Raw genomic sequence first — 17,261 nt, forward strand, 5'->3', positions numbered from 1 at the left:
TTGAAAGTACTAAAACCTTATTACATTTGAACTGCAGACAGCAGAATACACATAAGAAATAGAAACACACACTGTTAGGGAATCTCGTCTTCCAGTGAGACTTGAAAGTGAGATTTAAAAAATGAAAGGAGATGAGGAGGAGGGAAGGTGAGCCTGAGAAGTAAATGCTGTGGTGCACAAAATAAAAGGAGAAGTGAAGTGAAAAATGAAAGGATTTGATGACAGGCTCTTTAAAAGGCTCATTTTCAAGCTTTTACAAGTGCATCTGAAGGTCAGCTGCCTCTCTTATGACGTTACCTTATCTTTAAAGAGAAATCTATGCGAAATAAAAGAAAAATAATGATTGTGATCAGACAGGTAAACCAGAAAGCAATTAATAATTAGGGAACACTTTTAACTCTCAGCTTTGAAAATGACATGATTTCAAAAGCAAATCTCTGTTGATCGCTCACACTTTATTGTACATGACGTAAGAACAGATGTCAGCTACCTACGAGCGGAACGCGGCATACATGATTGTTTCTCAACTCTTGTTTGTTCTCTTATCTGTCTGTGTCAATGACATTTCGAGTGCGTATTCAGACTCGGCCTGATTTGTGACATGAGTCAACAAATCTGCACCAGATGTTCGTATACTCATTTAATCAACCAAACCACCGGTGGCACCAGCAAGAGTTTGCTCATTGAGCATTATTGTTTTATGGTGGGTGATGGAATTTGTCACCCTATTTACATTTTAGAACATAACCACAGGGTTGTGTGGATTTGTTATTTGCCATTTAGAGCATAATCACTGGGCAACATTCAGAAAGTGACTGTTTAAGACTGTTTAGTCTGGGCAGAAATATTCTGTCGCTCCTTTGAAATACCACACCTGCTCCTAATCCATCACCCAGCAACCATATCCCACACACAGGCAAAATAAAGTTTATTTTTTGGACTGATCTGGTGTATCAAAATCCACCAATTTTAAATAGGTTGTCTTCATTATGTTAGGTTCTTTTATGTGGTGAGTGATCTCAAAAAGAATCAGACAGGAAATTTCAAAGCTGAGATGTTGTATTGAAAGGTGCCTACACTGAAACAGAGAGTCATCTAGCAGCACTGGGGTCTTCGAACAGATCACATGCAACATCTGGAACAAAGAGCCTAGATTTTTCTCCTGCACTAACTTTTATTCCTGAGTCGAGGCCACTGCACTGTGATTGGCTGCAAAGTGAAGTGAAGTAGGTCATTATAGGCGGGTGTCATGCTCACGTTGTGTTCAAGGCGGTATGTAAAAATCTTATGGTGTATGTCTGTGTGCCAGGCAACAAACCAGAGTGTTCCATCATGCCGTCCAAATAGATGCGAATACTTTGGTTTTATCAGTTAGATAGGTGTAAAAAAATCACACGGTTTTATCAAATAGACAGCTATAAAAAGATCAGATAGTTGTGCCAAATACAAGGACATTTTGGATGTGTGTCGGCCATTTTGAAAAGCAGGTTAGGATCAGATAGTTACAAGGACATTTTGGACGTGCGTTGGCCATTTTGTAATATGCATCATGGAACACTGACAATTACCTGCCCTTTTAATTTGGTGAGTTAGTTATTTAGTTAGCAAACTAGATGGACCATTTATCTATCGCAATGGCTAGCTAGCTAGCTACACAGTCAGGATAGATGCTAATATTCCTTAAAAGCCCAGAGGCTCCATTTCACAGTGGAAAATATGTTTGCAAAATCATGTAAGCATAGCAACGCAAACCAAATACTGAGCATAGCAACAATTACTACAAGTTGGGGGTGACTTTGTTAATATGATCTCCTTGCTGTGCACAGCCAGTAGCGAAAGGGTGATAAAAAACTAAAACTGTCAGAGTCACCAAAAATGGAGCCTTAAAACGCAATTATCAGCGTTGTCGTGGGGTTATTGACAGACTTGAAGGGTCCCGTGTCTATTGAAGCACCACCATTGTGTTACCTTTGAGGAAAAATCCAAACAGAATCTTATTTGCAGTGAGATTTTCTTTTTTCGTACTTCAAACCTCCTACAGTTTTTGTTTTCACCTATGTTTCCTTATGACCTTGCACTCCCTGAACTCCTTTCCAGGCTCTCCCGTTTTTTCCTGACTGTGTTGTCTTTGTATCGCTCTCATTCTCAGCCTGCCTTTCCTGTGACAGGACATCGTGATTTGTCCCACCTTCCTTTAGTAGCAGAGAGTCCTTACAACTGTGCCAAGTGTCCTAACCACTAGCTGGAGTGTGTGCACTGCAGTGCACACATGTTGATCAAGGATTTTTATGGGACCAAAAGCTGGGTAAAGTTCTTGACCTCAGCCTTGTCACTGGTAGAGTGGCTCAAAGTAAAGCTGTGGAGGTGGCTTCAGGACCTGGTGGCTTTGTGGATTTAGGGGCATTTGTTAGCAAAAACGGAATGTAGCATTCATAAGCTTCTGTTCATCTGTGTATATTTACCTGCAATATTGAACTAATGTGTTTGCATAAGGTTAGAATGAGCTCATCAACAGGGAAGCGCAGTTTCGTTTGAACCTTGTGTGATATCGCGGGATTTGACCACTTATGGGGACAGCCGCTCCCATTGTGCAATATATACACAGCATAACTTCACGCGGGAAAATGGTGTACTGTTTTGTTTTCGCCCACAATCACCGAAGCAGTCGCGAAAAGTTTTTTTTCGGTTCCCAGTAGAGAAGGGAAGACAAGGCAATTGGGAGAGGTCATCAAATCAAATCAAATCAATTTTATTTATATAGCGCCAAATTACAACAAACAGTTGCCCCAAGGCGCTTTATATTGTAAGGCAAAGCCATACAATAATTATGGAAAAACCCCAACGGTCAAAACGACCCCCTGTGAGCAAGCACTTGGCGACAGTGGGAAGGAAAAACTCCTTTTAACAGGAAAAAACCTCCAGCAGAACCAGGCTCAGGGAGGGGCAGTCTTCTGCTGGGACTGGTTGGGGCTGAGGGAGAGAACCAGGAAAAAGACATGCTGTGGAGGGGAGCAGAGATCAATCACTAATGATTAAATGCAGAGTGGTGCATACAGAGCAAAAAGAGAAAGAAACACTCAGTGCATCATGGGAACCCCCCAGCAGTCTAAGTCTATAGCAGCATAACTAAGGGATGGTTCAGGGTCACCTGATCCAGCCCTAACTATAAGCTTGAGCAAAAAGGAAGGTTTTAGCCTAATCTTAAAAGTAGAGAGGGTGTCTGTCTCCCTGATCTGAATTGGGAGCTGGTTCCAGAGGAGAGGAGCCTGAAAGCTGAAGGCTCTGCCTCCCATTCTACTCTTACAAACCCTAGGAACTACAAGTAAGCCTGCAGTCTGAGAGCGAAGCGCTCTATTGGGGTGATATGGTACTATGAGGTTCCTAAGATAAGATGGGACCTGATTATTCAAAACCTTATAAGTAAGAAGAAGTATTTTAAATTCTATTCTAGAATTAACAGGAAGCCAGTGAAGAGAGGCCAATATGGGTGAGATATGCTCTCTCCTTCTAGTCCCTGTCAGTACTCTAGCTGCAGCATTTTGAATTAACTGAAGGCTTTTCAGGGAACTTTTAGGACAACCTGATAATAATGAATTACAATAGTCCAGCCTAGAGGAAATAAATGCATGAATTAGTTTTTCAGCATCACTCTGAGACAAGACCTTTCTAATTTTAGAGATATTGTGTAAATGCGAAAAAGCAGTCCTACATATTTGTTTAATATGCGCTTTGAATGACATATCCTGATCAAAAATGACTCGAAGATTTCTCACAGTATTACTAGAGGTCAGGGTAATGCCATCCAGAGTAAGGATTTGGTTAGACACCATGTTTCTAAGATTTGTGGGGCCAAGTACAATAACTTCAGTTTTATCTGAGTTTAAAAGCAGGAAATTAGAGGTCATCCATGTCTTTATGTCTGTAAGACAACCCTGCAGTTTAGCTAATTGGTGTGTGTCCTCTGGCTTCATGGATAGATAAAGCTGGGTATCATCTGCATAACAATGAAAATTTAAGCAATGCCATCTAATAATACTGCCTAAGGGAAGCATGTATAAAGTGAATAAAATTGGTCCTAGCACAGAACCTTGTGGAACTCCATAATTAACCTTAGTCTGTGAAGAAGATTCCCCATTTACATGAACAAATTGTAATCTATTATGTTGGGAAAGTGTAGGAGCACGGACCCACAACAGGGGGCGCAAATGAACGGACAATGGATAAAGCCAAATACAACACTTTACTGTTGTGAAAATGCACAACCACAACAGATTACAATAGTGAATGAAGTCAAATACAAGATGTCATGTGGGCAGGCTCGAAGATAGGAGACATCAGTCCGAAGTCGAACTGGAACCACACGATTTCCTCCGCCACCGAACCCCGGGAATACTGGAGCCGCCAAGTCCCGAACTCCCAGGTGGCCACTGCCTCCGCGTGTCGATCTGGTACTGCTGGCGAGGAGCAAACACAGAAGTGGGTGCGTGTGCACCCAGCAACACGTAAGGTGGGAAACCACCTCCACCTCTCGTCTAAAAAAGGAACAGAATGAATACTGTCCAACTCACACAAGTAACAGATATTCCTGTCAACAAACACAGTCAGCTGAGAATATTACCTCCTTAGTAGAGCGATATCTCGGCAATCAGGTGGAGATGCCGTCTTGCTGATATACCTCTGTAGATCTGGTGATTGATGACAGCTGTCGTCGGTGATAAGTGACAGCTGTCACCCCAGCTGCTCCTGTGAGGCGGCAGCGCCCTCTGGTGCCTGGAGCCCGCACTCCAGGCAGGGCGCCCTCTGGTGGTGGTGGGCCAGCAGTACCTCCTCTTCAGCGGCCCACACAACACTATTAGATAAATAGATAAATATGATTCAAACCACCGCAGTGCAGTGCCTTTAATACCTATAGCATGCTCTAATCTCTGTAATAAAATTTTATGGTCAACAGTATCAAAAGCAGCACTGAGGTCTAACAGAACAAGCACAGAGATTAGTCCACTGTCTGAGGCCATAAGAAGATCATTTGTAACCTTCACTAATGCTGTTTCTGTACTATGATGAATTCTAAACCCTGACTGAAACTCTTCAAATAGACCATTCCTCTGCAGATGATCAGTTAGCTGTTTTACAACTACCCTTTCAAGAATTTTTGAGAGAAAAGGAAAGTTGGAGATTGGCCTATAATTAGCTAACATAGCTGGGTCAAGTGATGGCTTTTTAAGTAATGGTTTAATTACTGCCACCTTAAAAGCCTGTGGTACATAGCCAACTAATAAAGATAGATTGATCATATTTAAGATCGAAGCATTAATTAATGGTAGGGCTTCCTTGAGCAGCCTGTTAGGAATGGGGTCTAATAGACATGTTGATGGTTTGGAGGAAGTAACTAAAGAAAATAACTCAGAACAATCGGAGAGAAAGAGTCTAACCAAATACCAGCATCACTGAAAGCAGCCAAAGAGAACGATATGCCTTTGGGATGGTTATGAGTAATTTTTTTTCTCTAATAGTTAAAATTTTATTAGCAAAGAAAGTCATTACTAGTTAAAGTTAAAGGAATACTCGGCTCAATAGAGCTCTGACTCTTTGTCAGCCTGGCTACAGTGCTGAAAAGAAACCTGGGGTTGTTCTTATTTTCTTCAATTAGTGATGAGTAGTAAGATGTCCTAGCTTTACGGAGGGCTTTTTTATAGAGCAACAGACTCTTTTTCCAGGCTAAGTGAAGATCTTCTAAATTAGTGAGACGCCATTTCCTCTCCAACTTACGGGTTATCTGCTTTAAGCTGTGAGTTTGTGAGTTATACCATGGAATGGAAACGGAACGGAACGGAAAGTCATGTCAATAAGTGTTAGCTTACACAGCTACCCAGAGTAGCTACGTTCTCTCTCCTGCAAAACCGCCTCATGTTTGTGCTCCGGGTCATAAACAAACCGGAACACATGTCCACTTTCCCACCGCATTGTCACTTTTTCTTTGCAGTTTCACTTTGTTTGTAATTTGCTCAAAAACTCAGAGAAAATTCTGTTTTTGTCTGTTTTGCGTCATATTTTAGCACCCGCCCTCAAAGGAGGCTGTGCTGCCCAATTGGAACCTATTCGGGGGGTCAGAGTATTAAATTACAAAACTTTGGAAAATAAAGACCACCATACTCTTCATAGCTACATAAAAACGGGCCCCCTCGTTGGTCACACCATGTTGATACATTAGTCCAAATGGGACATGCTTACAGTCTACTAGTTGCTAGCGCAGTCTCAGAAGTACTTTCTGAATGCAAAATGTCCTGCATTTTAACTATAAAGCCATGATGATGATGAGTTACCTTGGCATCACATATCGTATTTACAAAAATAAGTTTGCTATTATAGCCGTTGCACAAGTTACGGTTTTTCATGAGTGAAGCTCTTAATATTATTAAGCCCCATAAAGTGTTTGCATGTACTTTTCTGACATAAAGAAGCTTTGTTTCTCACAATTTTCAGTTAAAAATGTCACGGCACTGTAACTACTAACAAAGACCATCCTACGCCTCTGTCAAAAACAACAATTTTATCTTCCTCTAAATACATTTTATAAGTGATTAAACGAGCCAGGAGCCCGCTTTAATCACTTTCATTTCTCACTCCAGACAGTTAATTTTATGCTTTTCGAGCATTAACTAATACTTGGGAGATATTTGAATCAACACTGACATGTTAAACTCTGAGAACACTGCAAAGTGCAAAACCAAAAAAGCCTTTGAGTTGAAATTTCCTCTGAAAAGTTTAAATTTGGCGTTTTAACAGTCCAGTTTTTCCAAGTCGTGACACTAATGGATTTTTATTATTAGCCTGGCTGAGGCCCAGGACCAAGGCTGCTAAACTTACTTGCATTCCAATAATGTGTTCATCGGGTAACATTAGGCTGCAACACAGTTAGTGATTTTATTAAATAATTTTGCCTTTCACTTTTAATGTTATTGCACATATTTTTTGTATAATTATCTCACAGTTGCTACAAAAGATTTTGGCCCATCACATTTTGATAGACCACACTAATAAAACTTGTACATTCAACAGAAAACTCAACAATACCGTTTTTCATTCCATGGAATACCAAAGGCATTGAAGGAATATTGTTGAAAATTGTTATTATGATCATATATTATTGGAATATTTTGCAAACAGCTTTTTAAATTTAGGAATTAGGTCAATTTAATGGCCTTTTGGACTTTACAAATATTTCTGGACATTAGTGTGTATTTACACGCCTATCGTCACGCACATGCACACTATGAAAGTTAACCATCAACAGGTCTTGTAAACCAGTACACACGTAGTCAAAGTGGTCAGAAATGGACTCCCTCGGTCAATATTAGCCCATTACGGTGTCATATCAAAGCCTTTTAGCCACCTGCATGTGTAATGATTCACCCACGTGTCTGTTGGTTGTTTTGCATGTTCAGCAGGATTTTGCAAAACCATATGGATGACTGTGAGAATGTTTGAAAACAATGGAAAATTCATAGTGTAGAATGTAAAATTTGTTTTCTTTTATAGAACACTCGGTAATAGACAGTGAAGGTCAACTGGACGCCACTAATCCCAGTTTTATGTCTATACAGTGGGATGGTGGAGTAACGTCCAAGTCCATGTTGTTAGCTGCACAAACTTTGCTGGGTCCTCTTGGGAGCATGCATTAACGTGCACTTTACATCCTTCATGAGAACACAATTACAGGGTATTGGATGGCTTGCAGTTTGAAACTTTACCACTAAATGGCGTTGAGAACTTAAGGTTTGGATTGTAGGGTTCTTATGTCACCTTTCAAACATCACAAACAAACACAAAGTTACAAAATTTTATTCAAACTCTGAATAAAAAAATTAAATATACTTTTAAGTACATAATTTACAAAATGCAGTTTTGTCATATTTAGGTCAATAGTACTTGAAAACGATTGAAGGAGTTTCTTAGATCTCACTGACAGGAATGATTCTGGTAGAATTAAACACTACGACCAGTTCATTGGGCTCTTTTCTGCGATGGTCTCAATACCTAAGGGTTCCTCCACCTTTGGCTCGCAGTAGAAGGTACTGGGTTCTTGGCAATGTCCAAATGAGCTCCATGGTTGGTGGACAGGTATGACAGAAGCAGGGTCTCTTTGATTCATGCCAGAATTGGGGTTGGTAATATGACAGTTTGGTGTGCTGCCGCTATATGCGAGTACACTGCTGTGGTCTAGAACACTAGTGGCACTGGCAGTGGCGGTATGGTTACTGGTAACAGCAATGGAGTTGAGAATATTATCTGCATCGCTGTTGTTGCTAGAAGTAACTGTGAGGCCAGAGGAGGAAAAGGGTTGAACTTGCGTCGGAAGCACAATATGGTTGGTGGGACGACTGAGGGCAAAACGCTGGGTGAGAAGTTGGTGCTGGAGTCGCTTGTCATTCCAGTCATCCTGAGGCTGCCGGTGGATCTTCATGTGAGCATTACGAGACTTGATTTTATAGAACATTCTGGAGCGAGAAGAGGAAGGGAATGGGAATGAAAGACTGAAAAGAAGACTCTCAAATCCAAACCAAATGCAGGCTTGTCTTGTTGGCTGTGCTTGAGTGTTCTCTGCAGTGAGCGGTCCGACTTACTTGCCACACAGCTTGCAAGGGAAGAAGCTGGCCAATGAGGGAACAGGAACCGCCTCTTGCAGTCCAAAATGCCTGTTTACTGGTTGACAGATGGGTGGTACCTTCAAAGACAGAGTGAATGATAAGCCACCTCCCTGTGTTGGACCATTTTAACTGCATTCAGCAGTGGATCACCACAGCGTGTATTTTCTCATTACACAAAATTACATCATCTTAAACTCCACAGTATCTGCAAGAAATCAGAGTGCATGATTCAACCAAACCCAGCGTACCAGAGTAGAAGGATTTCACTAATGACAACGGGCAATAAGAGACTCTTGCAGAATCAGAGTGCCTCTGGATGAGTGGTATTTGTGAGTTTGTGGATCAGCTGGGACATGTTCAGTGAAGACACAAAGGGCAAAGTAACTCAGACTGTCAAACACAGCGAGAAACCATGAGAACCCCCAAAGTTCCAAACTTTGAAGCACTGGACATTCGACAGGTAGAGTGTCTGGTTGCCAATGTTGGTTCAAACAAATGTCAGAGTATAAAGTCAAAATCCCTGGAGCCATAACTATATAAAAAAATAAGCTTTTCATTTTCATGTTACTCCACGCCAGCGGGGGGCAGGTGCACATAGTCCAACAGTTGATTGATTTCGCAGTTGAGGGTGGCTGAGATAACAGTTAAGAAAATGAATTTTAAAAAAGTGAACTTTGGTCATTTTGCTTGCAAAAGTAGTGATATTTTGCAAATGCTATGTTAGCATGAAGCATTTGACATTTCATGGTATCAAATCGTACTGTTTTTTAAAAAAAACAGTACGATTTGATACAGGCTTCACGACACGCTTATCATTATTCACTATGCATCTTCCTGCCCAGATTGAGCCCACATCAAGCCACCGCTCATGTGACATCATGACTAATCATAGCTGGGGGTGGGCACGAATCACTTCAGCCCGAATCTTACACTTTTCGGCTGCTCCATGCCCACTTCTCTGGCCTCCTCCTGCTTCTGTTTTTTCTGCTTATCCAGGAGCTTCTTCCTCAAGTAGTACGACTCAACACACTGCTGCACGGTCTTCGTTTTTACCTGTACGCAAATATAAGAAAATGTGATTCAGACCTTTCAAACTGTATATATGTCAGCAGTGGGTTTGTACAGTTGTATGTACAGCTGAATAATGTAAAATCGGGACAAAATCTGCTGGAGAATTTGCATTAAGTCGCACGCAAAGTGGATTAAATGTATTGTACCATTTTTTGTATGAGGGAAAAGTCTTTTCCATACATCTCCAGAGCTGCACTGAAGGAAATCCTTTCGGTATCTGTCCACAAATCACTACCTGCAAAGAGACAGATTTAAGTGTTGAAAACAAAATGTTTGTTTCATTGCCAAGTGGTTTGAAACGTGTCACATCATGCAGCAACCTCACATGAATGGCTGCTGAACAGAGAACTCTAAGCCTCTGTTATCCCAGATTGTCAAGAGTGGTTACTGCTACAAAGTACAAGGGTCAGCTGAAAACTTAGTATGATGACTATAAAGGCGTAATGACAGATGAAAGTGTAAATCCAGTATATGTAAAGTATGTAACTTACTGTATATATATATATATATATATATATATATATATATATATATATATATATATATATATATATATATATATATATATATAGCTTGTCACTGTTGCTTGAGAAAAGCAAAAATTGATTTGGTTCAAATTTTAGACTGTAGGCCCTTTCTGGTGGAACTCCAGATGTAGAAGACTGGGGCACAGGTGGGTTGGTTTTGAACTACAGACCTTCTTGGTGGGAAACAAGGGTGCTGACTGCTACTCTACCATGCTGCCCAGTATGGTAACTAAATTCACTGTTTCTTTTTCCAGGTAGAAGATGTTGAAAGTTGGTGGTAGAGAATATTCCTAAAAAAGGGTAAAGAATTGGGCACCACAGTGTCATCTAGAACTTGGAGAAGATGACCCACGAGCTGATCATGTTCACCACATAGTGATGAGCAAAAAGAAAATAAATCCTGATTGGGTCAGTAATGCCACTGGCATCTCTGGTGATAGAGTTCCCATTTTGCTAACTTTGAAGGTCAGTGGTTTCTACTTGGTTAATGGTTACTGTGTCTTCTGGCCCATCTTGAATACAAGCAAGATATCTGGTTTGCGGGAAAGGCAATGGCCTCATTATTCTGGGATGCAAGGGGCATTGTGTTTGTGGACAATCTTCCAATGGTGGAGTTTGGCGATACCGAAATCTTTCAGGCAAATGAAGATCCAAGTCTTTAGTGTCCTAGTGCTGCCTGTCTTGCTGTATGGTTGTGAGACTTGGACGCTAATCAGTGACCTAAGGTGACTACTGAATGTCTTTGGTACTAGGTGGCTTCAAAGGATCCTTGGGTATGGCTGGAATAACTTTGTGTCAAACACACGGTTACTAAGAGAGACTATGATGAAGAGTATTGCATTGTGAGAGAGCGTCAGCGTTGACATTTTGGCCATGTGGCCCATTTCTCTGTGCATGATCCAGTGCACAGGTGCCTGAGTGCAGGGCTCGACATAACCATTTGCCTGCTGGCCCGGTGCAGATTTGGCCCATTTTCGGGCCACTACAGGCCAGTACAAATTATCAAATGATGGCCCGCTCGGGCCACTACAAAAATACGCAAAATTCAATTTATTTTACCATATTTTGCAGCGGCAAAGTCAAATTTCTTTGCATCTCCATGTCATCAAATTTCACAGAGTCCGCCATGTTTGTTTTGGTCTCGCATCACGCTCCATGCTCCCGCAGAATCTCGCGCACATTGAAATGTATGTTGTCGATGCGTGAAGTGTGCGTTCGGACGTTTCCGTCACTGATCTTCAGCAATGTTCGTTAGCATCCTTAAATGTGTGGGAAGCTGCAGGTAATGAAGACAAACAAGATGCAAATCTAACAGAACGCTTTGAAATTCAAATTGAAATATGTTTAAAATACAACCACCCAAACCCGGACAACAACCAGGAAAGAGTTTCGTGAAAGGAATTGGCCAGAAGAGGGATCTTAGGGATGATGAGTTAAGGGAGAGAGACAGGCTATATGAAAGAAACAAGAGGAAGAGAGGTTTTGTCCCGTTCTGGCCACAGAAATGGCTGTGGCTTGGTCATGACCAAGAGAAGAATGAGGTTTTCTGCCAAATCTGCGGGGCCTATCCGTCGTATGCTGACAAGTAAGTAAAGTATATGCTTGGTCCTGGTAGACCCTGGCTGTTTTGAAGCTAGTTTAAAAGGAAACCCCACGGTGACAACATTAGCAAAGGAGCCAAGCATAATTTTTTTTTCAATTTTTAGATCTATAACTCCAATCCAGACAAGGCATACTTTTTAGTTTTGATATGGACGTACATCTGTATTTTACATTTCTGACTGTGAGTTAGCCAACTCTGAAGGTTGCTAAAAAAAAAATGCCCTCTAAATTTTATGGGAGTCACTTTATTTTTTACACTTGAGAATGCCCTCTGATAAATTATATTTTTTTAACTTCATGGTCCATAGACTATTTTATGTTTTTTTCTGGAATGGTTTATATTATATAAGCAGTTTTATTTGCAGGATTTCAGGGTGGAATATTCTGAACTCTCGCACACAAAACCATGGGCCAGTGGTCCTACGCTATTCTAAATTCTACGGGCCCTGTGGGCCAGTGGGGCAAATTGGTTTATGTCAAGCCCTGGAGTGTCAAGGACCCCAGTAGCTGAAGAAGTCCAAGGGGACACCCACGTTTCACCTAGCTGTGACAGATAGATGGCTATTTTAGAGACGTGGAAATGGACCGGTTGTCTGCCTGGGTCGTTGCCACCCAGGACCCAAGGCTGTTCCGTGGTGTTGTGGATGCAGCAAAGTACAACACCAGCACATATTCCCAGACATGACTTGACTTGACTTTCAACAGCCCAAATGATAAACAGAGTAATATGCCAACTTCCACAGCTTGCTACAAAACCTCATCGCACAAGAGCACCATAGTTAGCCTATGAACTTTCCAATCAGACCTTATTCATAAATATCTCCATGAACAATTACAAATTACAGAGGTATACTGAAGACAAGAGCAAAAATTATTCAGCAATTTTCAACCTGGGTTCTGCAGGCATTAAACAGTGACTTCACAAAATGTCAGAGATTTTCAATGGCTAAATGCTGACCCTCATCAAGTGTAATACACTCGCCTGAGTAGACACTCTGTATTATGCAGAACAATGTCTGCTCTGTACTTAATATAGTCCCTGGCTAATTTACATGCACCGCACAGACAAAGAAAAATGGGAGTGGCAGGATGCTACAAAAAAAAAGGCAGGAGGTTTGGACTTTTAAAAAGGCCACTATTGTATCTGTGGTGGGAACGATTCATTCATTGCTGACTCACATCATCAGAGTTTATTGTGCTGAAAAAGTACGCCACTCACAATACTTACTTTCACTTTCCTGTCCGATTGTTAAAAGTGATGAAAGTACCAACCAGTAGAAGCAAACTGGACTGACTTGTGATTTGAGGCAAACACAGATATGAGTGCAGGGTTCTGTTCATAATATTAATGATAGTGCGCAAAACATGGAAGCAGCTCAGTCTTGTTAAATCTGGTGGAAAAATGAAAAAATAGCACGTGAAAGTCATTTTAATTGTTAAATGTTTTAAAATTACTCTATACTTTAATGGAGATATTCTGCACAATGTTTGGGCTGTTTGATTGATAGTTTCCAGGTGTTAGTGTAACAAGTTTCTCCTGAACTTAATCAAGACATAAAAGGTCACCTGAACACGAAATGTAAATTTAACCTACAGCAGGTTGTTTAAAACCAACACTATTGGTGAAGGATCAAAGGTTACCAGAGTAGTGGTAGTCTCCTGTCGGTGAGGGCTCTGAGAACAATAACATCTCCAGTGTCGCCTGCACAAAAGAGAGGGATGGAGGAGAGGGAGGGAAAAGCGCCGGGCACAGATGAGGCATACAGTGATAATGAAGAGGAACAATTGTATGTAAAAAGGAGGAAGGAAGGAAAGGGAAGAATGAAAGAAAGAAAAGGGGGAGTAAAGGATGGAGAAAAGTAAGGAAACGAGTAAGAAAAGACAGGGACATGAAAGAGGAGAAAAGCAGGACAGAAAGAGAAGGAACACAGGAAGAACAGAGGGAAGTAAAAGACAGAAGGAAAGAATGGAAGAAAGAAAGCAGAGAATTAAGGATGAAATGAGAGAGGGAAAAGATGAGATGAGGAGGAAAGGAATAAAGAGTGGAGAGGAGCAAGGAAAGAAGAATACAAAACAAGGAAAGAAAGGCAGAAAAGGAAGGAAGTGAAAAGAGAATTGAGAAAGGAGTGAGAGAAAGAGGAAAGGAATAAATGAAAGACAGAGGAAAAGGAAAGAAGAAAGGAAATGGCATTATGAGTGGAGAAGAGCAATGACAGAAGGAAGGAATGAGAGGAGAAAAGAAAAATCAGAAGGAGCAAAGGAAGGAAAGAGAAAGATGATAGAAAGAAAAAATCTCCTTTGGGTGGATGGATGGATTCTTACCATTGTATTTCCCTGACAGTGGTGCAGACAGTGCAAAGCCAGCTCTATGTTACTGCCCCCTCCTGGAAGGCAGCTGGAACTACACATGGACAGCAGCTTCTCCACTACGTGGACGTCCCCACAAATACAAAAACACACATGTGAGACAGTTTCTAAACACAAATAAATGTCTGATATCTTCAGAAAACTATATCTTACCTTGCTGTTGTATGTCGCTGCTCTCCTGCAACTCGTCCCATGGTTTCCACAGCAACTGTTCCCTGGGAAACTCTTCTTCCGGTGACCCCACCCACAACCCTCCATCCTCCGTAGGGCAAGACAGCAGCTCAGCCTGGAAATCCGAACCCAAGTTGATGTGCCTGGAGAGAAAATAACAGAACAAAAGTGAACATTTTAATTCTTACCCAAGGCCATCAAATATGGCCATTGGGTATTGCGAAGACTTTGCATCCGTCCGTCCGTCCGTCTGTCTGTGCTCAGCATAAGTCCAGTCCTACTACTGCCAGAGGTTTCAAATTCACAGGGAACATTCTTGGGATACAGACCTTGGACAAGTTCAAAGATGGCTAACCTTGACCTATTTTAAGAGGTATTTTAAGAGGTTAACATGTCACATTCTGTTTCAATCTGTTCGTTTTTTGTTTGTTTTTTGTTTGGTTGGTTTTTGAGTGGCGGGGGTGACAGCTAGTCAGACTAGATCTTCGCGTGATGTCAGTGGCAGGTTTGTATAAAATTGTTTCATGTATTTATATAACATGTTTCTCATATATTATGCAAAAGCTAGGGAGAAATAAACACTTATAAAACTCAAAACGCCATATTTGAAACCTAATAACACCTCTGAAGTGATTTAGAAGACATTTCGCTGACGTTAGCCTGATCATGTCACATGTTGGTTTAGCTAGCTGCAAAACTCCATTTCGTTTGTGTGTTCATATAACCTCTTTGTCACTTATTATGTAAAAGCGAGTGAGAAATAAACACTACTAAAACTGAAAATGCTGTTTTTGGAACCTAATAACACCTCCAAAGCAAGATTGCGGACGTGAGCGTGCACGCTGACTTTCGCTAACTCAAAGCTAACTTCCTATGGAGTTAAACTGGTCTTATTAATACCTGCAAATTCACAGCGGGTGATCTACAAATATTCCTTGATTTGCACAACTTCTGCTCTTGTCAAAAGCTCATTTACACGCACACTCAAGGCGTTATGCAGATGTCGTTAAAGCGTAAATATTATTTTTGATTGATTGATTGAGGGGCTTTATTGAACATGTACAAATTGTACGTAAGACAATAGGATCTTAATAACGAATTAAACAACTGCACATTATAAAGAACACAATGCTCATATGGCCGAGCGTATTTTAGCATTGCGTTATTTTTTTCAGTCATCTGTGTTTAATTTCACTCACGGGGACACATCGTGCTCCTCCTTAATGTCTGCTGCCCCGTCTTCACTGTGATGGAGAGAGGACAGGGAGGAGTAGAGCCCTGTCCCTCGACGGACTGGACAGAGGAGGGGACGAGGAGTGTAGTGGCTCCTCTCTGGATGCTTGCTGGAGTGAAGGATACTGGGAAATGGAGTTCCAGTGTAGACTGAAGCAGATTGCTGCTGCCAGAACACAAAGGTCTTTTCAAGAACTGGAGTTTTAATGACATGCAATTGCTTTTCGTGTGTGACTCTTTAAAACCACCTCCTGTCGGTTCCCATGGCAACAAACATCAAGGTTCTATACCTTTAGTTGTGATCGGTTCTTTCCTTTCTGGGAAACCACAGGATGTGCGATCTTTTCTCCTGAATCACGGCGTTGGCCCGACGGAGGAGAGGGAGCGCAGAAAGGAGGATGGAGTGCAGGAATTTTGGCAGGACAGAGAGCTCTGGACAGATGGAGAGATGTTCGATTTAATGCAGGAGGCGGGAGCGATGATTCGGGGCTCTGATGGAGGTCATGTGAGCCTGAAAGAGTAAAAACAGCAAATAATTAATTCTACCATGTTTAGTGGCATATGGAGAACATAAACATTATCATATGATCAAGTAGCAGACAGGTCGGGCCCTGGTGGCATTTAAAGTTTATTGACTTTTGGGTAAAATGTCAAAAGACAAGGTAATGGTACATTTTCTAACAGCAAAATTGCTTCTGAGTGCGGTACGTTCTGTGGCACAAGCCTCACTGCTACCAAACTTGGAATGTATGTGTGTTACAAACCACAACCAAAAGAACGCTGTTGATTTTGGCATGAGAAAGAAATGCTTGTGCGTGCCCAACTGTTGCCAAGCTTGGTACATATGCATGTGGCATACCCTGACTAAAGAGCGCCATTGATTAGGGGGTCAAAAAGGGATCTCTGGAATATTCACTATTTATTTATGAAGACCATAACTTTGACCGTACATACCCGATTGATGCCAAATTTGGAAATACAGTGCATCCAGAAAGTATTCACAGCGCTTCACTTTTACCACATTTTATGTTACAGTCTTATTCCAAAATGGATGAAATTCATTTTGTTCCTCAAAATTCTACACACAGTACTCCATAATGACAATGTGAAAAAAGTTCTTTTTTTTTTTTTGTAAAGAAATCACATGTACAGAAATATTCACAGTCTTTGCCATGAAGCTCTAAATTGAGCTCAGGTACATCCTGTTTCCACTGATCATCCTTTAAATGTTTCTACAGCTTAATTGGAGTCCACCTGGGGTAAATTCAGTTGATTGGACATGATTTGGAAAAACACACACCTGTCTACATATAAGGTCCCACAGTTGACAGTGCATGCCAGAACATAAACCAAGCATGAAGTCAAAGGAATTGTCTGTAGACCTCTGAGGCAAGATTGTCTCAAGGCGCCAAACTGGGGAAGGGTACAGAAACATTTTTGCTGCTTGAAGGTCCCATTGAGCACAGTGGCCTTAATCATTCATAAATGGAAAAAGTTCCAGGACTCTTCCTAGAGCTGACTGCACTTCTAAACTGAATGATTCTGACAGAAGGGCCTTAGTCAGGGAGGTGACCAAGAACCCGATGAGCTCTGACAGACCATCGGGTTCTTGGTCACCTGGAACCTGGTCACCTGGAATGCA

At 41.3% G+C, this 17,261-nt stretch overlaps 1 protein-coding gene across 5 annotated transcripts in view; it reads right to left on the bottom strand.

Moving 5' to 3' along the window:
* Positions 1 to 7,838: 7,838 nt before the first annotated feature.
* LOC117504557 (transcriptional-regulating factor 1-like) overlaps positions 7,839 to 17,261 on the bottom strand; it is a 34,927-nt gene continuing 25,504 nt past the window's right edge. For 4 of the 5 annotated variants that reach the window (XM_034164004.1, XM_034164008.1, XM_034164007.1 and 1 more), the window contains exons 3-11: positions 15,910 to 16,130; positions 15,586 to 15,785; positions 14,369 to 14,529; positions 14,171 to 14,274; positions 13,490 to 13,550; positions 9,866 to 9,954; positions 9,579 to 9,701; positions 8,625 to 8,725; positions 7,839 to 8,498 (exon numbers count right to left, since the gene is read on the bottom strand). In XM_034164004.1, the coding sequence (XP_034019895.1) occupies positions 7,994 to 8,498; positions 8,625 to 8,725; positions 9,579 to 9,701; positions 9,866 to 9,954; positions 13,490 to 13,550; positions 14,171 to 14,274; positions 14,369 to 14,529; positions 15,586 to 15,785; positions 15,910 to 16,130 (1,565 nt within the window). In that variant the 3' untranslated portion in view covers positions 7,839 to 7,993. The remainder of the gene's footprint in view (positions 8,499 to 8,624; positions 8,726 to 9,578; positions 9,702 to 9,865; positions 9,955 to 13,489; positions 13,551 to 14,170; positions 14,275 to 14,368; positions 14,530 to 15,585; positions 15,786 to 15,909; positions 16,131 to 17,261) is intronic. The other variant, XM_034164005.1, reaches the window with a different exon arrangement.

The sequence above is a fragment of the Thalassophryne amazonica genome, chromosome 23, assembly GCF_902500255.1.
Source record: "Thalassophryne amazonica chromosome 23, fThaAma1.1, whole genome shotgun sequence".
Taxonomy (NCBI): domain Eukaryota; kingdom Metazoa; phylum Chordata; class Actinopteri; order Batrachoidiformes; family Batrachoididae; genus Thalassophryne; species Thalassophryne amazonica.